At 44.2% G+C, this 25,131-nt stretch overlaps 1 protein-coding gene and 1 non-coding gene across 5 annotated transcripts in view; both read right to left on the bottom strand.

Annotated features, from left to right (window-relative positions):
* The window catches only part of ACIN1 (apoptotic chromatin condensation inducer 1), a 60,673-nt gene that overhangs the window by 15,321 nt on the left and 20,221 nt on the right, over positions 1 to 25,131 (bottom strand). For all 4 annotated transcript variants that reach the window (XM_049768589.1, XM_049768591.1, XM_049768590.1 and 1 more), the window contains exons 4-7: positions 24,015 to 24,100; positions 19,185 to 20,441; positions 17,378 to 17,593; positions 16,618 to 16,733 (exon numbers count right to left, since the gene is read on the bottom strand). In XM_049768589.1, coding sequence (XP_049624546.1) covers positions 16,618 to 16,733; positions 17,378 to 17,593; positions 19,185 to 20,441; positions 24,015 to 24,100 — 1,675 coding nt within the window. The remainder of the gene's footprint in view (positions 1 to 16,617; positions 16,734 to 17,377; positions 17,594 to 19,184; positions 20,442 to 24,014; positions 24,101 to 25,131) is intronic.
* Positions 11,085 to 11,191, bottom strand: LOC126002168 (U6 spliceosomal RNA). Its single transcript, XR_007492941.1, has one exon. It is a non-coding gene; the product is annotated as a U6 spliceosomal RNA (small nuclear RNA).

Here is a 25,131-nt window from a genome sequence, read left to right as displayed (position 1 = left end):
GGGTCTGAAGGTGATTGGAAACTAGTCAGAAATTATTAATCAATGCGGTGGCGCTAAAGGTAAGGTGCCTGCCTTGCCTGCGCTAGCCTTGGACGGACCGCGGTTCGATCCCCCGGTGTCCTGTATGGTCCCCCAAGCCAGGAGCAACTTCTGAGCACATAGCCAGGAGTAACCCCTGAGCGTTACCGGGTGTGGCCCAAAAATCAAAAAAAAAAAAAAAAAAGAAATTATTAATCAAGAGCTAAGTGTTCAATGGGAAGAAATCTAATCACTCCAGTGCTCGTTGGTCCTTATATTCTGACCATACAATGCCATTTGGGTGGGTGGGTGGGGGGGGACCACGGACGTTTTGGATCCCATCTGGCAATGCTCAGGAAACTTGCCTGGGGACTATATGGAATGCTGGGGATTGAACCTGGGTGGATCACATGCAAGGCAAGTGCCTTACTCACTTGTCCCACATGCCAAATATGTTTAAAGCAGTTGAGGTTAATGGTCCTTATCCACTCAGTAAAACAGCGAGATCAGTAGGTCCTGGAGATAAGGGACAAAAAGCAGGTAGGATCCCTAGGGTTTTTTTTGTTTTGTTTTTTGAGCCACACCCGAGGGTGCTCAGGAGTTACTCCTGGCTGGCTGACCATATTGGATTCTGGGAATCAAACCCAGGTCTGTCCTGGATCAGCCCTGTGCAAGGCCAAGTGCCTTACCGCTGTGCTATCACTGTTTTTTTTTTTGTTTTTGTTTTTTTGGGTCACACCTGGAGGTGCTCAGGAATCCATATGGGATGCTGGGAATCAAACCTGGGTCCATCCTGGGTCAGCTGCAAGCAAGGCAAATGCCTATCACTGTGGTACCTCTCAGGCCCAAGAGCCGATGGATTTAATGCTAGCCATCTTACTATCCTTGAGGCACCATAAGGAATAATCCCTTACCCTTAAGGGAGCAGGCTTGCCCCTGTCATGGCCCCGTGCCACATTACCCCCCCTCCCCCGCTGTTAGGTGTGGTCCAAAACAAAAACAAAATGAGAGATCTGGAGTCAAATTAGTTAGGATCCAACTCTGATTCCAGGGGCCCGGAGAGATAGCATTGCGGTGTTTGCCTTGAAAGCAGCCGATCCAGAACCAAAGGTGTTGAATCCTGGTGTCCCATATGGTCCCCCATGCCTGCCAGGAGCTATTTCTGAGCAGACAGCCAGGAGTAACCCTTGAGCACTGCCGGGTGTGGCCCAAAAACCAAAACAAAAAAACAAAACCCAACTCTGATTCCAGACCTTATTCTGGGCATGTCTTTGATCCTGTGTATCTGTAAAAATAAAAGGGGGTATCGATCCCTATATGTCATCAGATATAAGGCTGGAGGGGCCAGAGAGATAGTATTGGTGTTTTTTTTTTTCCTTTATACTTGGTGACACCCAGGTGTTACTCCTGGCTCTGCACTTAGGAATTACTCCTGGTGATGCTTTGAGGATCATATGGGATGCTGGGGATCAAAAAGTCAGCATAGGGCTGGAATGACAGTGCAGTGGTAGGGCATTTGCCATGCACGCATCTGACCCAGGAAGGACCTTGGTTTAATCCCCAGTGCCCCATGTGGTCCCCCAAACTAGGAGTGATTTCTGTCTTTTTTTTTTTTTTTGGAGGGGTCACACCCGGCAGTGCTCAGGGGTTACTCCTGTCTCTATGCTCAGAAATCACTCCTGGCAGGCTCAGGGGACCACATGGGACACTGGGATTCAAACCACCAACCTTCTGCATGCCAGACAAATGTTTGCCTTACCTCCATGCTACCTCTCCAGCCCCAGGAGCGATTTCTGTTTTGTGTGTGTGTGTGTGTGTGTGTGTGGTTTTTGGGTCACACCTGGCAGTGCTCAGGGGTTATTCCTGGCTCCATGCTCAGAAATTGCTCCTGGCAGCACGCACAGGGGACCATATGGGACGCCGGGATTCGAACCGATGACCTTCTGCATGAAAGGCAAACGCCTTACCTCCATGCTATCTCTCTGGCCCCCAGGAGCGATTTCTGAGCGCATAGCAAGGAGTAACCCCTAAGCGTCACAGGGTGGGGCCCCCCCAAAAACAAATAAAAACAAACCCAGTCAGTTGTACTATTCCTCCAGACCCTTAACTGCTTACTTTGCATGTGGCGAATCCTGGTTCCAACCCTGATCCCGGTACCACAAGGTGTGGTCCATGACTACCCCCAGAAGTATAGGAGGATAAAGTATTTGCCTGCATGTGACCACAATGGCTGAAAATCTGGATCAAATCCTCAGTGCATATATAGTCCTGAGTTCTGTGAGATGTCACTTCTAAGTACAGAGCAAGGAGTAGGCCCTGAGTATCGCTGGAGTGCCCAAATATCCAATTTAAAAGTGTCTGGATTGGAATATAATCCAAAGCTAGGTAAGAAAATTTGTATGAGTATTCAATAGGCCAATGTCTCAACTGATGTATCCTTTTTTCTTTTTTTTTGGGGGGGGAATCACACCTGGCAGCGCTCAGGGGACCATATGGGATGCCGGGATTCGAATCACCAACCTTCTGCATGCAAGGCAAACGCCTTACCTCCATGTTATCTCTCCAGCCCCTGATGTCATCCTTTTAAGAGCCCTTTTAGGTTTGCTTAGGGGCCAGACCTGGCAATGTTCAAGACTTACTCCTGACTCTGTGTTCAGGAATCACTCCTGTGGGCTCAGGGACCATATGGGATGCTGTGATCAAACCTAGGTTGGCCACATACAAGCAAAACTCTCTACCCTGCTGTACTATCCCTCTGGCTCTTGGGGCTTTTATTTTGTTTTGTTTTTGTTTTTTGGGTCACACCCGACAGCACTCAGGGGTTAACTCCTGGCTCTATGCTCAGAAATCACTCCTGGCAGGCTCGGGGGACCATATGGGATGCCGGGATTTGAACCACCAATCTTCTGCATGCAAGGCAAACGCCTTACCTCCACGCTATCTCTCCGGCCCCTCTTGGGGCTTTCTAAAGATTTCATCAGAGTGGAATGTTCTTTGATGTGAAAACATGCAAAAAATGCCCACGGGCTTATCAGATTCTCAGCAATGCCTTCGTCACTTGTTTATGTCCTCCTCAGTTTCACGCAACAGATCCTCATAGTTAGGACTGCATCACTCTAATCTAGGACCTGACAAAGAAATGCTCAATATTAAAAAAAATTTTTTTTGGCTTTTGGGCTGCAGCTGGCAATGCTCAGGACTTACTCCTGGCTCTGTGACCAGGGATCTCTTCTGACATTGCTCAGGACATAACTCCTGGCAGGGCTCAAGTGAGTAGATGGGATACTGGGAGGAGGATCCAGATTGATCACATGCAAGGTAATCACCCTATCTACTGTAGGGTTGCTCTGGTCCCCCAATAAAAATTTTTATTATTTTTTTGGTTTTGGGCCAAACTCAGTGGCACACAGGGGTTTTACTCCTGGCTCTGCACTCAGAAATCATTGCTGGGAGGCTTGGGGGGAACCATATGGGACGCTGGGGATTGAACTCCGGAAGGCTGCATGCGCGGCAAGACGCCCTTCCTGCTGTGCTATGGCTCTGACCTCCCAATTATTCTTCTGATCTGGTTGTCATTATGGGCACCAAAGTAAACACTTAACTGAATCAATTTTCTTCCTTTTTGTATTCTTTTTTTTTTTTATGGGGGGAGGGGGACACCATACCAGGTAGTTTCATAGGCTACTCCTGGCTTGGCTGTGTCTTGTATGTGTGGGTGGGAGGGTTGCCACTGGTATAAAACTCAGTGAACCATATGAGTGGTTTTGGATACCAAACCTCAAGTTCCCAAGTACAAAGAAAGAGCTCAACACATTGAACTACTTTCTAACCTCTAGTTATCTTCTTTAAAAAAATGTTCTTTAGGGGCCAAAGCAGTGGTACTAGAGATAAGGCATCTGCCTTACAAGCACTAGATTAGGACAGATCGAGGTTTGACCCCCCCCCCCCCCCAGTGTCCCTGTCCCATATGGTCTCCCAAGCCAGGAACAATTTCTGAGCTCATAGGCAGGAGTAACCAGAGAGTCAATGGGTGTGGCGTGGCCCCAAAACAAAAACAAACAAACAAAAATGCTCTTTAGGGTACCAGAGACAGTATAGTAACCAACTTGCCTTGAAGGTAATTGAGGTTCAATCCAAGGCACCTCATGATTTCTCCCAGCCAGAAGTGATCCCAGACTACACAGTCAAGAGGTATCCCAGGGGCCGGAAGAGATAGCATGGAGGTAAGGCATTTGCCTTGCATGCAGAAGGACGGTGGTTCAAATCCCGGCATCCCATATAGTCCCCGGAGCCTGCCAGGAGCGATTTCTGAGTAACCCCTGAGCGCTGTTGGGTGTGACCCCCCCAAAAAAAAAGAGGAAGAGTTACTTACCCCAGAGCAACACTGGATGTGAACCCTCCCACCAACAAAAAAGCCTTTTTATCTAAACTTGAAGGGAAAACATTAATTGCATGCCTTGCTGTCAATTTTTTTTTTTTTTTGGTTTTTGGGCCACACCCGGCGGTGCTCAGGGGTTACTCCTGGCTGTCTGCTCAGAAATAGCTCCTGGCAGGCACGGGGGACCATATGGGACACCGGGATTCGAACCAACCACCTTTGGTGCTGGATTGGCTGCTTGCAAGGCAAACGCCACTGTGCTATCTCTCCGGGCCCTTGCTGTCAAATTTGATCCCCAGCAGTTTATTTGGTCCCTCAAACACTGCCAGGAGTAATTCTGAGTATGGAGCCCTGAGCACTGATGGATATTGTCTGAAGACCAAAAAAAAAAAAGTGATTTGGGTCAGTGCAGCAGGTAGGGTACCTGACTTGCACAGGTTGACCCCAGTTTGATCTCCAACACTCCCAAATCTGCCAGGAGTGATCCTTGAGGAAAGAGCTAGGCAAAAACCCATAGCACTTCAGGGTGTGGTCCCAAAACAAACAAAAAATTCTTTGAGATGTTGGAGAGAAAGCATGGGGAAAGGCACGTATCTAGCATACAGTTGATCCCACTTCAGTGGCCTTCAACTTATGTTTTGTATGCAGAAGGCCCAAATTCAATCCTGGACACTGCAAATGGTCCCCAACCACTTTCAAGAGCGATACTAGCACCAAGACACAAGTAAGGTGTACTGCCTTGCCTGACCCCAAAGTTTCTGGATAGAACTTTTTCTGTTTGTTTTTGGAACACCTGGTGATGCTCAGGGATTGGGAATTATTATTGGCTCTGCTCTCAGGAATCACTCCTGCTGCTGCTTGGGTGGCTATATGGGAAATTAAAACACCAGGATAAGCTATATGCTAAAAAAAAAAAAAAAAAAAAAGCCTTACCAACCTATTGCTCCAGCTCTTGGAAAAAATTTTTTTTTCTTATTTTGTTTTTGGGTCATATCAGTGGTGCTCAGATCCGGCTTTGGTCTCAGAAATTACTCCTGGCAGGCTTGGGGACAATATGGAATGCCAAGGAACAAACCTGGTCACCATATGCAAAGCAAAAAAGTACTATGTGCTATGGCTATCGCCCCTTGGGTAAAATTGTTTGTTTGTGACTACACCTGCTGGCACTCGGGCTACTCCTTTCTCTGTGCTCAGAAATTACTCTTGGCAGGCTATGGAGACCATATGGGATGCTGGGGATTGAACCTGGGTCAACTGCATGCAAGGAAAACACCCTACTCACTTGTGCTATCACTACAGCCTTTTGGGTAGAGAATTCTTTGTTTTGGGGTCACATCCAGCAGTGCTCAGTAGTTATTCCTGGCTCTGTGCTCAGAAATTGCTCCTGGCAGACTGGGAGGACCATAAGGGATGCGGGGATCGAACCTGGGTCTGTCCCAGATTAGCTGCAAGCAAGGTAAATGCTCTACTGCTATGCTATCACTCTGGCCCTTTGGATAGCTTTTTTTTTCTTTTCTTTTTTTGGTTTTGTTTTGTTTTTTGGGTCACACCTGGCAGTGCTCAGGAGTTACTCCTAGCTCTACGCTCAGAAATTGCTCCCCCTAGGGCCGGAGAGATAGCATGGAGGTAAGGTGTTTGCTTTCATGCAAAAGGTCATTGGTTCGAATCTCAGCATCCCATACGGTCCCCTAAGCCTACCAGGAGTGATTTCTGAGCATGGAGCCAGGAGTAACCCCTGAGCGTTGCCGGGCACACACGCACGCGCGCACACACACACACACACACACACACACACACACACACACACACACACACACACGAAATTGCTCCTGACAGGCACATACCCTATATGGGATGCCACCGTCTGTCCTGGATTGGCTGTGTGCAAGGCAAATGCCCTACCTGTTCTATCTCTCTGGCCTCTTGGACAGAATTAAAGAGAACATTAAGAGAATTAAGAGAATATATTATCTTTGAACATCCTCAAAATCTCCTTGTCCACCAATTATCCTAATATAGAATGTAAATCTGCATCTCTAGAAGTAGCTACTGGCAGAATTTTTTCCATTTTAGGTTTTTGGGCCATAGTTATGCTCAAGGGCTTACTTGTGGTGGGTTTGGCTGCACACAAGTCAAGTGCCAGAGGAAGAATATTTTTGTTTGTTTTTTGGGCCACACACGATGGCGCTCAGGGTTTACTCATGTTTCTGCATGCAAGGCAAATGCCTTACCTCCATGCTATCTCTCCAGCCCCTCCTGATGAATTTTTTTGTGTTTATTTTTGTTTGTTTCTTGGTTTCTGGATCACACTGGCTGCGCTCAGGGGTTACTCTTGGCTCTATGCTCAGAAATCGCTCCTGGCAGGCTCAGGGGACCATATGGGATGCCAGGATTCCAACTACTGTACTTCTGCATGCAAGGCAAATGCCTTACCTCCATGCTATCTCTCCGGCCCCTCCTTATTAATTTTTTATCATTAAAATTCAAAGACATATGCTTGTAAAAAATTTTCTTTAACATTTCCTTTACTCATTCTTGTTCAGATATGACCTGTAATGTCAGATTAGCCTCTAAGTAGTTCTATCCTTTTGTGCTTGAGTGTTTTGTGTGCTATTTAATTATGGATGGATATTCCCAACCCCATATTTTCACATATTTTTCAAATATATCAGAAACAGTTGTGCAAGAAAAATAAATGGGACGGAATATTCATTTTGTCTGAAAGATCCCACAAAGCAAAACTGAGACTATGGATATGGCTACCAAGGCTTTGGGATGACCCTATTTAGTCCCCTTTGAAATAATTTCCTCACGAAAATAAGATCTTGGGTTTTGGTGTTGTGGGTTTGTGTCAGGGGCAAACCCAACAGTGCTCAGGGTTTAATCATGGTGATCAGGGCACTGTATGAGATGTCAGGGATCAACATGGATTGGCCACGTGCAAGGAAGGGTCCTACCCACTGTACTATCTCTCCAACCCTGAAAATAAAATCTTGAAACTCTGGATCTATTATAAAGAAATAGATGGCACAAACTTGCTGTATTGGACCAGGCTGAGCCCACTTTTCAAGGAAAAAACTCAAGTTTGATCCTTGCACCGCATGGTATCTCGACTCCACTAGAAATGACCTTACCCACAGTACAACCAACTGGTGTGAAACACACACACACACACACACACACAGTAAATCCTTTATGTCTTAAAACAAAAAAAAGATAATTTGGTAAAATTAAGAGAATTCCGTCAACCAGTGTGAAACATACACAGACATAAGCACAATAAACCCTTTATGTTTTAAAACAAAAAAGATGGCCGGAGAGATAGCATGCAGAAGGTTTTTGGTTCGAATTCTGGCATCCCATATGGTCCCCCAGCCTGCCAGGAGCAATTTCTGAGCCTGAAGCCAGGTGTAACCCGAGGGCTGCCAGGTGTTACCCCCCCCCAAAAAAAAAGATAATTTGCGGTGGCTCAAGTGAGAGGGTGTCTGCCTTGCACTCGCCAACCTAGGACAGACCACAATTAGATCCCCAGGTGTCCCAAGTCAAGAGCAATTTCTGAGCGCATAGTCAGAAGTAACCTGGGTGTGGCCCAAAAGCAAAATTAAAAAAAATTAAGAGAATTCAGTAACAAAATTCTTCCTCTGGGGCTGGAGAGATAACACAATGGTAGGGCATTTGCCTTGCAAGCGGCCAACCCAGGACCAACAGTGGTTCGAATCCCGGCATCCCATATGGTTTCCCGTGCCTGCCAGGAGAGATTTCTGAGCATAGAGCCAGGAGTAACTAAGCACTGCTGGGTGTGACTCAAAAACCAAAAATAAATAAATAAAATAAAAATTCATAAGGAACAAATGATCTTAAATCATATTTAGTAATTGCCACATCCCACTCAGGAGAGGCACACACCACAAGGTATAGTGCCCTCCTGAAAAGGAATTATTTGCCAAAAAGGCCCGCTTAGAGCAGTCAAAATCACTTGACTCTTTGCGTGGAGTGTTTGGCCATAATTCCAATAGTGGCTGTAACTATCTCTCTCTTTATTTTTAAACAACATTAATAATCAGGCCTTACTAAATTCTTTCTAACATAGGAGGACAGTACAATCCCGCCAAAAGTCTCCCACTTAACAGCTCCCTGTAATTTTTTCTACTTTGGCGCCAAGATCAGGTTTTTCCTAAAACTTAGCTCATAGTAAAACAATTTTCAGTTTTCTCCCTAAAACTCTAAAACATTCCTCTCTCTTCCCACTTCCCTGAAAATTACCTGTTTCCCTTCTGTTTACCCAAAACAAAGCGAACCCAAAACAAACTGCCTTTTCACCTTCAGTATCGGCTCTTTAATATGCTAATTTAAGCCAGGGTCCTTCATTCTTTTCCCAGTTTCTTTGATGTCAAGAATTAGCACCTGCTTTTCCTAGCCTCTACCTTTTAAAAGCAGCCAGCTCAAAGAATAAATTTGTCTTCGTCTTTTCAGACTTAAGTCCCCATACATTCTGTGTGGTCTCATATTCATTTCTACAATATTGTTCCGTCATTCGCCATTCCGTGTGCCCACTCTCTCCCCGTGGAATTTTTTCCCGAACTCCACGAAGGATCTATTTGCAGGCGCTGGAGACTGCAACAGAATTTGGCTCACAGCAGTAATAGTGGGAACTTTAAACTTAAACAGAATGCAGAAGAGATCATCATGGAAACATTTGTTCTACAAAAATCAAGGTTTTTGAGAGGTGATATCCTTATTGTACACTCTTTTTAGTAAATAAATTATTTTTCCAGTGAATTTTATTCAGTGAGTGAAATATTTTTGTGAGCTCTCTCTTTCTCCCTCCCTTCCTCCCTCCATCTCCCCCCTCTTTTTCTGTTTTCTCTTTCTTTTCTCTCCTCTCTGTTTTTTTAGTTTTTGGGCTACATAGGACTGTGCTCAGGGGTTACTCCTAACTCTGTGCTCAGAAGTTGCTCCTGGCATGCTCTAGAGACCATATGGGTTGCCAGGAATCAAACTCAGGTCTTCCAGGATCGGCTGCGTGCAAGGCAAAGACCCTACTGCTGTGCTTTCCTCTCTGGCCCCTCTCCTCTCTCTTTTCCTCTCTCTCTCTACTCTCTCTAAAAGAAAAAAAATATTTCTGTGAATAAACTCTTCTGAAGATAATTTAAAATTTTTTTTTCGCATTATGGCATACTGACTTATCTTTCCTTATTTTGGCTCTACACTCAGAAATCACTCCTGGGGCCGGAGAGATAGCATGGAGGTAAGGCGTTTGCCTTTCATGCAGAAGGTCATCGGTTCGAATCCCGGCGTCCCATATGGTCCCCCGTGCCTGCCAGGAGCAATTTCTGAGCACAGAGCCAGGAATAACCCCTGAGCACTGCCGGGTGTGACCCAAAAACCACAAAAAAAAAAAAAAAAAAAAAAAAAAAAGAAATCACTCCTGGCAGGGACTGGGGACCATATGGGATGTAGGGATTCGAACCACTGGTCTTCTGCATGCAAGGCAAATGCCCTACCTCCATGCTTCTCTGGCCCCAGACATTTTAAGATCTCTAGTAAACAAGTACACTGTCATATTGATTTAAAGAACTATTTCCAGGGGCCAGAGCAATAGTAGTGTGGATAGGGCATTTGTCCAGGTTCTATCCCCAGCATCTCATATGATTGATCTCTGAGCCCCACCAGGAGTGAGCACTGAGCAGCCAGTGCATGTGGGTCAAAAAAAACAAAAACAAAAACTGGGCCCAGAGAGATAGCACAGCGGCGTTTGCCTTGCAAGCAGCCGATCCAGGACCAAAGGTGGTTGGTTCGAATCCCGGTGTCCCATATGGTCCCCCGTGCCTGCCAGGAGCTATTTATGAGCAGACAGCCAGGAATAATCCCTGAGCACCGCCGGGTGTGGCCCAAAAACAAAAAACAAACAAACAAACAAAAATTGAGAAGTTTTTTATAAGGGTATTCCTACCCTTATAAAAGGATTGTAAGCATAGTACCACAAGCCTAAAGTTGCTATTGTCTGCAAGGTTTATATACACAGAAAAGTTAATATTTAGAAAAAATGTAGTCTGAATTAACTACTCCTGGAGAAGGATACAGTTGCCCACAAAAAAATCTTCCCGGGGCCCGGAGAGATAGCACAGCGGCGTTTGCCTTGCAAGCAGCCGATCCAGGACCAAAGGTGGTTGGTTCGAATCCCGGTGTCCCATATGGTTCCCCGTGCCTGCCAGGAGCTATTTCTGAGCAGACAGCCAGGAGTAACCCCTGAGCACCGCCAGGTGTGACCCAAAAACCAAAAAAAAAAATCTTCCCCCCATTTTTTTATATTTTTGGCCATACCTGGAGATACTCAGGGGCTACTCCTGGTGGTGCTTGGTGTCCATCTAGGGTGCCAAAACTTGAACCCAGATTGGATGCATACCAGGGCCTTACTCACTATACTATCGCTCTAGCCCCCAAGTTCTTTTATATATTACATAATATATATGGAAAAATATGTTATATATATTTGGGATGGGGGTTTGGGCCACACTCAGTAGTGTTCAGGGCTTATTCCTAGCTCTGTGCTCAGGGTTCATTGCTGCTGGCAATAGAGGGAATCATACAGGGTGCTGGGGATCAAACCCAGTTTGCTAGGAACAAGGCAAGCAAGTTACCTACTATATTCCCTCATGTCCCATCTCCTTTTTTTCCAATTATTTTTAAAAATACGGAACGCTTCACAAATTTGCGTGTCATCCTTGCGAAGGGGCCACATTAATCTTCTCTGTATCGTTCCAATTCTAGTATATGTGCTGCCGAAGCGAGCACCTTTTTCCATTTTTATTTTATTTAGTTTTTGGGTCACACCTGGCAGCACTCAGGAGTTACTCCTGGTTCTACGCTCAGAAATCGCTCCTGGCAGGCTCAGGGGACCATATGGGATGCCGGGATTCGAACCACTGTCCTTCTGCATGCAAGGCAAGATGCCTTACCTCTATGCTATCTCTCCGATCCCTTTTTTTTAATTTTTTTTTTTTGTTTTTGGGCCACACCTGGTAACGCTCAGGGGTTACTCATGGCTATGCGCTCAGAAGTTGTTCCTGGCTTGGGGGACCATATGGGACGCCGGGGGGATCGAACCACGGTCCGTCCAAGGCTAGCGCAGGCAAGGCAGGCACCTTACCTTTAGCGCCACCGCCCGGCCCCCTTTTTTTTAATTTTTAAATGAGTACTGTATTTTCTGATGTAATAATGGTAATTTTGTAAGTCAATCGGACACAACACTCATACCTTACCTCATCAATCAAGATTTCCTCAGAGCATAATTAAAATTAGAATGCAGTTAACCAAGCATAGCAAAAAAAAACAAAAAACAAAAAACAAACAAAAAACAGATATATTCCTAAGAGGGGGAATTCTTGAACTTTCTTATTTTTTTAAACATTTGACTAAATCAACAGTTCCTCATTCTATTTAAAAGCAACTTCTTGAACAGAGAAAAGCAAGTTGTACCCAAAAGGCTCTTTCTATTCAGAACTGTTGATCCTACTTCTATTACATTTGATGGTTCTTGTTTTTGTTCTTTTGGTTTGGTTTTTGGTTTTAGGGCCACACCTAGTGGTGCTATTGCAGAGATTACTTCTGGCTTCTTGTCATGTGTGACCTTGTGGAGAACGGTGATCAAGCTTTATTTTGAAATTGTCTCCCAGTGCTACTTCTAAAAAAGTGGTGTAGGTTTCTAGATTTAACAGGCTGAAACATAGGATTCTAGAGGGGTGAAAGACAAGAAGATAAGTTATCACTCAGTTTCAGGAAGACCTGCAGAAATTTTTCAGTCATTGTAGAGTCAGAGTCAAGGATTTAGGTGGTCAGACTTGTTTTTTTGGTTAGGGGAAGTACTGGGGACCATGCAATGCCAGGGATCAATCTGTAGTTGGCTACATGTAAGAAAAATGCCTTGTAAAATGAAAAAAAGCCATCTTTACCTGGGAGAAAAACTGTTAAAGACATCTAGCTTATGTGCCTCAGCTCTGCATTTCAAAGTCAAGTAACAAGTTGCTTCCAAGTAGCATAGAGTGCTGTTCTATTGCTAGGATCTCACAAACCCACAGAATTTTAAGCAAGCTCTTTTTTTGAGGGGGGGCCATACCCAGTGGTGCTCTGGAGTTCTGGCAGGCTTGGGGACCATATTCAGCTCCAGGGATCAAACCTAGGTTGGCTGTAGACTAACAACCTTCCTGCTATGCTATATTCAGGCCCCATCAAAGAACTTTTAAGAAAGACTTGATGGATTTTTTTTGTTTTGCTTTTTTGGGGACCATACCCAGAGTACTTCTGGTGCTGCATTCAGCGATAACTCCTGGTAGTGCTTGGAAGACCCTATGTAATTCATAGGGTTAACCCAGGTCGGCCCTGTGCAATTCAAGTGCCCTAGTCGCTGTACATTCTCTCTGGTCCTTACTTGCCTTTTAATGTACATAGAAGGCAGTTCCTCAGGCTTATTAATTAGTAGCAACCATCAACACCTACTTTGAAACTCCTATTATTCAAAGAACATGCAGCACCCTCCTTGAAATGGGGGAGAAGAGAACAGGTATTATTTCTGGTTGATGGACAAAGAAAGAAAAGTATCACCCCATTTCCTCGATGTTGTAGCTGGGAAGTCATGAACACCTTCCAGAATCCGCTGAGTTTTCTCCTTATGGTCCTAGAAGAAAAGTCCTTTCCAAGGATAAAGTATTCATCCCCAAAAGGTAAAGCAAAAAGTTTAGAATGAAAAAAGGTAAACTTAAAAATAAAAAAAGAAGAAAAAAGGTAAACTTTTAGCTTTGAAATAAAAAACGCTGTGGCCACAAGATGGCAGCAAAGGCAAGAATATTAGAACAAATAGTATTTTAAGGGCTATGTATATGTACACACATTCACACGCTTATGTATACACACACACATATACCCCCAAGGAAAAGCCTATAGTAAGGCATACAAATCATTACTAAAGTTGTAGGAAATTAAAAGTCATAGAATTTGTGTGCCATTCTCCAAAAATTATTTCTAAAAGGTCATTGACACAGAAGTGTGAAAAATTATTAGATTTTACAAAAAGGGAAAATTATACTGGTAGTGAATTAAAATGACAGAAACAATTGTTCAACATGTCTGTATAAGACAGCCACCAAAGTAACAGGATTTTTCTCTTTTCTTTGGTTCTTATTTTTGGGTCATACCATTAGGTGCTTGGGGCTTACTACTTGGGGGAACCGTATAGAATGCCAGGAATTGAACCGAGTTGACCCTGTGCAAAGCAAACACTGTATTCGCTGTACTATCTCTTCAATCTACAAAAAATTTATGATATCTAAAAGCCATGCCTTTCCTCTTTTTGAAAAGGAGTATTTATGGCTACACTCCGTGTTCAGGAATTATTCCTGAATCTTTGCTCAGAAGTAATGCATAGAGGTACTTGGATGGTACCATATGTGATGTGATGCTAGGGTTGGATCCCAGGTGGAAAAGGAAAGTGCCTTACTTCATGTACCATCTCTCCAGGCCCATTAATGCCTTTTTTAAATTTTGTTTTTGGACCACACACATCTTAGGGATTACTCCTTCCTGGCTCTATGCACCCAGCATATGGGATGCTGAGGATAAAAACCTAGGTCAGTTGCATGCAAGACAAAGGTCCTACTATTGCTCTGGCTCCCCCACAAAAGCAACACTTTTAGTTGAAGATAAAATAAATTTTCTTCAATGATTTTTTCTTTTTGGGGCCACACCTGGCAGCGCTCAGGGGTTACTCTTGGTTCTGTACTCAGAAATTGCTCCTGGCTCGGGGGACCATATGGGATGCCAGGGATCGAATCTGCATCCATCCTGGGTCAGCCACATGCAAGGCAAATGCTCTACTGCTGTGCTACCACTCCAGCCCCTGCCTTCAACGATTTCCTAATCTATAATGCTTAACTAGAAATGCATACTTGTTAACATTTATCTTTTGATAAAAATATTCTTTTAAGACTAATAATATAAGGGGCCAGAATGGTGGTGCGGAGCGGTAAGGTGTCTGCCTTGCCAGCGCTAGCCTTGGACGAACATGGTTTGATCTCCTGACATCCCATTATGGTCCCCCAAGCTAGGAGTGATTTCTGAGCACATAATCCCTGAGTATCACTGGGTGGGGCTCAAAAACCAAACACCCCCCCAAAAAGACTAATAATAAAAGATATAAACTTGGGGGCCGGGCGGTGGTGCTGGAGGTAAGGTGCCTGCCTTGCCTGCGCTAGCCTAGGATGGACCGCGGTTCGATCCCCCGGCGTCCCATATGGTCCCCCAAGCCAGGAGCGACTTCTGAGCGCATAGCCAGGAGTAACCCCTGAGCGTCAAATGGGTGTGGCCCAAAAACCAAAAAAAAAAAAAAAAAAAAAAAAAGATATAAACTTGCATTAATTAAATGTGCATGTGTAGGAAAGCATAGAATGTCATTAACAATGGTGGAAGGAAATGGTTAAGAGAAAGAGGAAGGTACTAAATGGCAGTAAAATGTTATGCATGAAACCCTATCAGTGACTGTCTTGTTAAGTCACAATCCCAAAAACTGTAACAAAGTGTATGTCACAGCGGCAGGCTGGTGCTTGGGAGGGATTGGGGGTGGGAATTGATGGCAGGTAGTAGACACTGGTAAAGAGACTGGTTCAACTATGTCAGAACACTGTACGTCTAAAACCCCAATCATGAATAAGTTTATGATCCATGGTGACTAATAGAAATAAATTTAAAGATTAAATGGAGGTGCAGGAGCGATATAGCACAATGGGAGGGTGTTTGCCTTACACACAGACGACCCAAGATGGGCCCGGGTTTAATCCCTGGCATCCCATATGATCCCGAGCCAGCCAGGATCAATTTCTGAGAACAGAGCCAAGAGTAACCCCTGAGTGCTGTCGGGTGTGGCCCAAAACACCCTCGCCAAAAAATTAAATGAAAAAATGTATAGGAATGAAGCTTATGACAATATTTAATATTTTTGCTATACTGAGGCTGTTAAATTTAAATTAAGAGTGCTGATAATCTGATAGTTGATAAACAGGGAAAAATGCAGAAAAAACTATATACCTCTCCTGGGCTTCTTTATAAACCTACAATATATATATATATTTTTTCTTTTTGGGTCACACCTGGCAGCGCTCAGGGGTTACTCCTGGCTCTACGCTCAGAAATTGCTCCTGGTAGGCTCAGGGGACCATATAGGATGCCGGGATTCGACCCACCGACCTCCTACATGCAAGGCAAACAGTTTACTTCCATGCTATCTCTCCGGCCCATACAATATATTTTTTTCCACCCCATTTATTTTATTTTATTTTTTTGATTTTCTGTTTTTGGTTTTTAGGCCATACCCAACGATGCTCAGGAGTTATTCCTGGTCGAGTTTGAGAGACTATATTGAATGCTGGAATAGGCAAGTGAATGCCTTACTCATTGTATTATTTCCCCGGCCCCTATAAACCTGAAATGTCTTTTACTAAACTATGTTCCTAGACAAAAATATAGTTGGGAATTGTGAGTTATGAAGATTGAGTTCTGGGGCTAGAGAGATAGCACAGCGGTAGGGCGTTTGCCTTACATGCAGACAGACAGTGGTTTGAATCCCAGCATCCCATATGATCCCCCCCCCCCCAAGCCTTCCAGGGGTGATTTCTGAGCGTAGAACCAGGGATAATCCCTGAGCGCTGTCAGGTGTGACCCAAAAACCAAAAGAAAAAAAAAGATTGAGTTCTGATGCTCTAAGTCAATTTACCTTAAACCATCTTGAATTTGCAAACATAAATTACTATGGTCTGCTCCTATAAGGAATGGATTAATTTGGTCATATGATCCCCAAATATGGGACTATCCACTCCCAAAATAGTAACTGAAGTCAGACTTTGTCCAAATAAAGCTTTGTCTTCATGTTTTAAAAGGGAACTAGGAATTCTTGTCCAAGATCCCTAGGGAGCAAAGAACTATCCCACACTCATAGTTCCCTTTCTCCTAGTTGAGATACATCACTTACACCAGGGGTCTCAAACTCGCGGCCCTCTGTACAACATTTTGTGACCCTGCCCTAGAGGAATCTTTTGTTTTGTTTTGTTTTGTTTTAGTTGTTTGGGTCACACCCCGCAATGTTCAAGGCTTACTACTGACTTTGCACTCAAAGATCACCCTGATTTTGCCTCCTGCGGCCCCCAGGTAAATTGAGTTTGAGATCCCTGACTTACACAGTATGCTGAGTCCTTTCTGATTCTGGTAGGTGAGAGGTCTGAGACTCTGAGGTTTGAGGCTGTGTGGCAGCTGGTGGCTCTGCCTCTTCCGCTTCACACTTCTTTGGGCTCCCCTGTCAGAACAAACAGAGCAAAACAAACCTAGCAAAGTACTTAAATATGCAACTCCTTCTCTTCTACCTGAGCTGGTTAAAGGCAGTCCAGGATGTATAGTCCCAGCAACACAAACAACCCTGTATTATTTTGTTATTTCAAGATTTTAAAAAGTGTAGGGTTGGGAGGGATAGTACAGTGGGTATAGTGTTGTCTTGCATGAGGCTGACTCAAGTTTGATCCTTGGCCACCCTATATGGTCCTCTGAGCTCTGCCAGGATTAATTCCTGAGCTCAGAGCTACGGGTAAGGCCTGAGCACTACCACCAGGTGTGGCCCAAACTCTACTATCTAAGGGGAAAAAAAAAAAAAAAAAAAAAAAAAGAATGGAATTTTGCGAGGGAACAGAGAAGAGTTCCTTTTGGGTAGAGAAAAGTTCTGAGAACTTCCGACCCTCAAACTATGGAGATGAGAACTCTGGTGCTAAGCTTCATGAGCACTTTTGGGAAGCATGTGGCTGGAAGTGAGTTACATGGAAGACATTTCCCAACTTTAAACAATTTGATTAAACCTTGTTCAGTCGGACTTTTCAGTCTTACAGATAAGACAAAAGGCAAAACACATCTAATCCTCTGTATCCCTCAGGAGGAGGTGTAATAGCCTACCCTTTCAGGCTGTAACCTCTGGATGACACGCTTTTCCACTGGCTCAGACTGGCTCACACGCCTCCCTCGGAGAGAGGCTGGAGTGGAGGTCCTCTCTGGGGGCTCAAAGGCCTGCAGTTGTGACACTGGTGGAGTTGCAACCTCCTGACCAGAAGAGAGATCTTTGGTTTCAGTGTAGCTGATGCTGCTGTCCCTGGAGACCCCAGGGCTCAGAGACTAAAGAAATAAAATATACAGTAAATAGTTATTTTATCAGATATATACTGGCCCAATCTAGCATTTTCAATCTCTCTCTCAGCCACCTATTATAAACTTTTTTAGAACCACATCACGCGACATTTGGGATTACTCCAGGCTCGGGGACCATATGAAATGGCCAGCATTAAAACCCAGGTCTGCTGCATACAACCAAAAGTCTTACCTGCTGTACGATTGCTCCAGCCTACCAGACCTTTTTTTTTGTTTGGTTTTTGGGCCACAACCCAAAAGTGCTCAGGTATTACTCCTGGCTCTGAGCTCAGTAATCACTCAGTAATCACTCCTGGCAGGGTACGGGAACCATATGGGATGTTGGGGAATCAAAAGTATGTCTGTCACATGCAGACCTACCTGCTGCAAAATCACTTTGGCATCTCCAACCACTTTTTTTAATCTTTAGCTTATTCCTGTTTTAGTCATCTCCCTGACTTTTGAGATTACTCAAAAATATGAAGCCTCAACTCTTTGCTATGTAGTGGAACACACAAAGAAATGAAATGAAATGAAATGAAATGAAAAGCATGTCCATACCAACAAAAACTCTAAAACTCTAAAGTCTAAGTGGCCAGGAAATAACTCAAAGGTAGTTGTATACTTTGCATGTGGGAAGGAAGTGTAGGTTTAACCCTAGGTACCACACAGTCCTTCAAGCAACTCAGGAAAGTAATGAAACAGCCCATGAGCATTTCTGAGTGTGGACCCAAAACTAAAATGTATAGTTTTGGGGCTGGAGAGGTTAAGTACAGGAATTAATTCTGGCACCACATATGATCCTCTAAGCACTGCCAGGAGTGATAACTGAGCACAGAGCCAGAAGTCCTGAGTACCTTTGTCTATGGCTCAAAGACAAAACATATAATCTAGTGGAGGGGAGAGGTATATTGATTCAACCTTTTTTGTTTTAATAGGAGTCTCACTAGTGCTACCTGGGTGCCACCCCTAGATTTATTTGACTCACATGGAGATACTGAGTGTACAGAGTATCTCCTGGGCTGAGTATCAGTTTTCAGGGCTGATGGGGATCAAACTTAAGGCCTTGCTCTTCCCTTTATCATAGTGATTCTAAGTTTTCTTGGACTCAAAAGAATTCTAGAGATTAAGGAATTAAAAATATAGACTTCAAATGTGGGGAAAGCAATCAGTAAACTGAGGTCTGAGAAAGATTTTTCTATTTATTCCTAGCAGAAAACATGACAGGTTATCCTGGGGCTGAAAAAACATTAGAAGGGGCTGTGTATACTGCTCAACATTACAAAAAAAAAGGTCACATTCACATCTTGCAAGCATGAGACTTCCAACAAATTCCCACCTCCACAAAAAAACAAAACCAAAATAAAAAACATGGGCCAGAGTGGTAGTACAGTGGGTAGGGTATTTGCCTTGTCCGCTCCAGATCAGGATTCGCTAAGACTAATTCCTGAGTGCATAGTCAGGAGTAATCCCTGAGAAATTCCAGGTGTGCCCACCTCCCTCCAAAAAAGCATAAAATAAAAAACAAGCATTAGACCAGAGTCAGAGCACCAGTGCACTCGATTTTCCTCACACTCACTTTTCTGCTACTGCTTGAAGCTGAACGAGAACGAGACCGGGAACGTGACCTGGACTCAGATGTAGATCTGGAACCCAAGGTGGATCGACCATGAGGATTGGTGACAGTATGTATTTGAGATGCATCTCTCTGCTGGGATCTGGAAGGCGAGTGAGACTGAGAGCCTGAACTGTCAGGAGAGCGTGATCTTGACCTAGAACTGGAGGAGGAAGAGGAGGAGGAACGGCTGGAGGAGTCAGCTGACTGTTTTAATCCAGGCCTAGGCAGAAGAGCAGGAGAAGTCCCTGTGCCTTCTTTCTGTTCCAAAGATGGCTTATTCAGAGATTCTTCAGGGACCCCTTTGGATGGTGCTAACTCCTCCATTTTTAGGGCGAGTGGTTGAACAGATTTTTCTAACTCAGCTTCAGTAACCTTCTGTGTTGAATCAGCTCGTGTGCTTTTCTGAACTGAAGGCAGGGCACTCTCCGGCATTTTCTCAACTAAAGGTTCTGCTTTGGCGTCCATAGGACTTGTCAAAGGAGCCACGCTTCCCACTGTTTGGGCAGTGTGTTGAGATGCTAATACCTCCCTACCCTCAGCATCTGTATTAGGAGGTGACAACTGAGTGAGAACAGGGGGGGCTGGGCCTTCCACAGTCTCTACTTCTTCACTCTGCAGTTGTGTATTTGGTGGTGGCAAAGCGGCTTCCTTGGTAAGTAAAGGTGGGGGAGTCTCCTCCTCACTGGCAGTCTGCTCTGGCTGCAGCACATGAGGGACTTTCTCCACATCTTCTGTCAATCGCGGGGGGGAAGGAGACTTTGATTTTTCCTCTAAGTCTTTTGAAGATTTAATTTCCTTTCCTTCATCCTCAAGGGGTGAAGCAGTTTGCATCTCTCTCTCTGGCTGTGGATGTCTGGACAGAAGACTTTTTCTTGCCTCTTCCTGGGATCTTGTCATCCTTCCTCCTCGTTCTAACACTTCCTGTTCTGGGGATCTTATGGTCTGGGGTTTCTCATCTATCACGTCTTCTAGTTTTGCTTTGGACAATTCTCCCCCCTCTTCTACTTCAAACTGTTTCAGGACTGGTGCATCTTTAGACTTTTGCCCCTCATCGTCATCATCTTCCTCTTCCTCCTCTTCTTCTTCTTCCTCTTCTTCCTCCTCCTCTTCTTCAGTTTTAACATTTCGATCTGCTCTGACCCTCAGATTTCTGGATGGTGTTTCCTGATCTTCCTCCTCTTCAGCAGCCTGGCTGCATTCAGAGAGTTTAGCTCTTGCCTGAAAAAAAGATAAACAATAGCTCCAAATTATTTATTATCAACAAGTAAGAAGGGACCGGAGAGATAGCATGGAAGTAGGGTGTTTGCCTTGCATGCAGAAGGTCGGTGGTTCGAATCCTGGCATCCCATATGGTCTCCTGAGCCTGCCAGGAGCGATTTCTGAGCATAGAGCCAGGAGTAACCCCTGGCACTGCTGGGTGTGACCCAAAAACCGGAAAAAAATAAAACAAAACAAAAAACAAGTGAGAAAAAACATCTCACTAGACACTTGGAAAAGAACCTTAATGACAGGCAGGTTGACCAACATAGAATAAAAGTATGACTAATCATCAATTATGACAAGAATAAAATAAAGTGACCAAAGGGAATATAGTAATGCAGTTAGTTGGGTTATTGGCTTTGAGCTTTAAAAAAAAACACAAATGGGGGCCGGTGAGGTGGCGCTAGAGGTAAGGTGTCTGCCTTGCAAGCGCTAGCCAAGAAAGGACCACGGTTCGATTCCCCGGCGTCCCATATGGTCCCCCCAAGCCAGGGACAATTTCTGAGCACTTAGCCAGGAGTAACCCCTGAGCATCTAACGGGTGTGGCCGAAAAAACAAACAAAAAACAAAAAACCCACAAATGGTTCTACAGAGATAGTATAGAGATTAGAATATCTCTGTTCAAACCAGCATCACATGCTCCTGAACATTGCCAGGTGCAGCTCTAGACATCCCCAAGAACTACCAGAGTAGCTCAGGTAATCCCCAACACTGCAGGGTGCCAGCAGCACAGCATCCTGAGAATCTTATACTAAACTATAGGTGGCTGAGCTGATTAATGGGAGCAATGGGAGAGGCCCTCTCAACCTTCTGTGTATCGAAAATAAAAACACATAAACAGAAAGGAAAAGACTCTGAACACTGAATATGACTATCATCATCTTGGTATATTTAATTCCCCTCTCTTATTTGAGGGGCCACATGCAGTGGTGCTCAGGGTTACTTTGAATGGTGTTTAGAGACCATCTGGTACCAAGGATCGAACCTGAGCCTCAAATGCAAAGCATGGGGCCAGAGTGATAGCACAACAGTAGTGCGTTGGGAGCCCAGATGGGACTCTGGGTTTGATCCCCACTTAATTCGATAAAAATTATACAAACTTTCGTATTGTTTTTGGGCCATACATGGCGGTGCTCAGAGGTTACTCCTGGCTCTGCGCTTAGAAATCACGCCTGGCAGGCTCAGGAGACCATATGGGATAGTAGGGATTGAACCCGGGTAGACTGTGTGCAAGGAAAATGCCCTACCCATTGTGCTATCTAGCCCCACACTTTTGTATTCTGGTCACTAACACAATATCAGAAAGTTTAAAAATGTCAATTATTGGGCCCGGAGAGATAGTGCAGCGGCGTTTGCCTTGCAAGCAGCCGATCCAGGACCAAAGGTGGTTTGGTTAGAATCCCGGTGTCCCATATGGTCCCCCGTGCCTGCCAGGAGCTATTTCTAAGCAGACAGCCAGGAGTAACCCCTGAGCATCGCCAGGTGTGGCCCAAAAACAAACAAACAAAGTCAATTATTGGGGGCCAGAGAGATGGCACAGTAGTAGGGTGTTTGTCTTGCATACAGCTGACCCGGGAGGGAGACCAGGTTCAATTCCTGGCATCCCATATGGGCCCCCATCCTGCCAGGGGCGATTTCTGAGCGCAGAGCCAGCAATAACCCCTGAGCACTGCAGAGTGTGACCACAAAAGCCAATCACAATCAATAAAGTCTAAAAAAAAAAGTCAATTGTTGGAGCCAAAGAGAGTACAACAGGTAGGACACTTGCCTTGTACGCAACCATTCAGGCTTAATCCCTGGCATCCCTATAGTCCCGAGCCTGCCAAGAGTAACCCCTCAGCACTGCCCAAAAAAAACAAAAAATTTGTTACATTATATATATATAATTTATTTATTATATAATTTATTTTTTATATTTATATTATAATTTAAATATATAGTATATTATATATTATATTTTATGTTTATATTAATATATATTTATAAAATATATTTTATTTATATTTATTATTATTTATATATTTATTTATTTTGGTTTTTGGGTTACACCCAAAAACCCAAAACTCAGGGGTTGCTCCTTGGCTCTGTGCATAGGGACTGCGCCTGCAGTGTTCAAGGTGCTGTGGGTCAAACTGGGACCTGCCACTTATAAGAGAAAGAGCTTCAACCCCTAAACTATCCTCTTCATTCCTGTTTTACTTTTTTTTTTTTTTTTTGGTTTTTGGGCCACACCCGTTTGATGCTCAGGGGTTACTCCTGGCTATGTGCTCAGAAATCGCCCCTGGCTTGGGGGGACCATATGGGACGCCGGGGGATCGAACCGCGGTCCTTCCTTGGCTAGCGCTTGCAAGGCAGACACCTTACCTCCAGCGCCACCTACCCGGCCCCCCTGTTTTACTTTTTATGTACTTATAAATCAGAAGGACAGAAGACTAAATAATATTTAGTTTCTTGAGTTTAGCACAAGTACCTTTAAGTCAACTCTGATGCTCAGGTGATTTATATTAAACTCTGGCTTGGGGCCAGAATGAGAGCACAGCGATATCGCATTTGCCTTGCATGTGGCCGAACTAGGATCACACAGGTTCATGCCCAGCATCCCATATAGTCCCCATAGCCTGCCAGGAGCAAAATCTGAACACAGAGCCAGTAGTATACCCTGAGCGTCACTGGGTGTGGTCCCAAATAACCCAAACCCCCCCCAAATAAAAAAAACTCTAGCTAATAAAAGTAGCAGGGAAAGCAGCAAAGAAAAAAGAAGCTTGGCTGTCCCATTAAGATTCAAAAGACTGGGCCCAGAGAGATAGCACAGTGGCGTTTGCCTTGCAAGCAGCTGATCCAGGACCAAAGGTGGTTGGTTCGAATCCCGGTGTCTCATATGGTCCCTCGTGCCTGCCAGGAGCTATTTCTGAGCAGCCAGCCAGGAGTAAACCCTGAGCACCACCGGTGTGGCCCAAAAACCAAAAAAAAAAAAAAAAAAAAAAAAAAAAAAGATTCAAAAGACTGTATTTAAAAAAAAAAAAAAAAGACTCAAAAGACTGGGGCCGGAGAGATAGCATGGAGGTAAAGCATTTATTTGCCTTGCATGCAGAAGGACGGTGGTTTGAATCCCAGCATCCCATAAGGTCCCCCGAATCTGCCAGGGGCGATTTCTGAGCCTAGAGCCAGGAGTAACCCCTGAGTACTGCCAGGTATAACCCAAAAACCAAAAAAAAAAAAAGATTCAAAAAACTGCTTAACAACCCTCGGCTAAAATGCACTTTCTCCCGTGATTTCTTCTGCACTGCTCCATGCTACCTATCTGTCCATTCCAAGGTTGGCATGAACATGAACACGTTGAATAACACAAAGTGCAGGTGGCTGAAAGCTGCAGGCAGCAGCTGCCAACTCCCAGGTAGCCAGACAACCAGCAAGCCCCAGAATTACCCCCCCCACACACAAAAAAAAATCAATTCTGAAAAATCTAAGTAAAAGACAGCGTCCGAAGCACTGTCTGAAAGGATGAATGGTTTAAGAGATGTCTGGAGTACCTGTCTAACCCTGGTTGATCGTCGCTCTCCTTTCCTTCTTTTCTCGTCATCAGAGTCACCCTTCTCTTCAGAAACAGAGCTTTTTCCTATCAAATAAAAACAAGTAAGTCAAACACATGACATAAAAGACTCATTGAAGGCTGTTTACTAAAATTCAACAACTGATGCATATGTAATATTAATACATTACCTGCTCTTCAATTTCTCTGGCTTTTACAAGGAAAAAAAGACGGCTCAAAACAGACCAGAGAGTTGATAGGATAAATTGCCTTGCACACATACAACTCAGGTCAGATCTATAAGACCCCACATGGCTACCCAAGTCCATCAGGAGTTGTAATTCCTAAGTACTGCCAGGTGTGCCCCAAAACAAAGAAATAAAATAACCTGCAGAGACACTGTGTGTATGTGTGTGTGTGTAACCTGCAGAGACTGTGTGTGTGTGTGTGTGTAACCTGCAGAGACTGTGTGTGTGTGTGTGTGTGTGTGTGTGTGTAGGAAGGGAAAAGGAAAGAGAGAGAGGGGGAGAGAGGAGGAAAGAGATTCCTATTTCTGCATGAACTACAGCAGCTTTCAAGCCATCAAATTTGTTTCCTATCTATAAATCCCAGACAGCTCAGCCATGACACCTCAGTATTTTATAGTAGTGTTATCCCAGTAGTATCAGAGGAAATTTGATGGGAAAGTTCCATAGTAATTCCCAAAACTCAGTGACCCAAAACAGTAACACTGAAGACTCAACTAGCACCAACCATAGCTCAGTAAATCCTTAAACACTGACTTTATTAACACCATGGAGTTATAATAATCACTTTGAGCTGATCTGTGTTAATATAAGTTTTGTAATTCCATTTGCCTTTGTGTTTTAACAAGCTATATGAAGTAACTTAGTGCCTGCATGGAGGCAGATGATGGGTGAGATTGAGGAACTGGTAAAGGGAAGATTATACAGATGATGGGATGAATTGGTGTTTGAATATTTAGTACCTTACATGACTGTTCTATAAACAATTTAGTAAATCATGATGTTATAATAAAAATTATAAAAAACAAAACAAAAGTACAATTATTAAAATGTGGTCACTGGGCCGGAGAAGATAAGTATAGGGGTGAAGGT

The sequence above is a fragment of the Suncus etruscus genome, chromosome 2 (assembly GCF_024139225.1).
Source record: "Suncus etruscus isolate mSunEtr1 chromosome 2, mSunEtr1.pri.cur, whole genome shotgun sequence".
NCBI lineage: Eukaryota > Metazoa > Chordata > Mammalia > Eulipotyphla > Soricidae > Suncus > Suncus etruscus.
The sequence above is the reverse complement of the archived record's forward strand: the minus strand, read 5'-3'. Positions and strand labels throughout refer to the sequence as shown.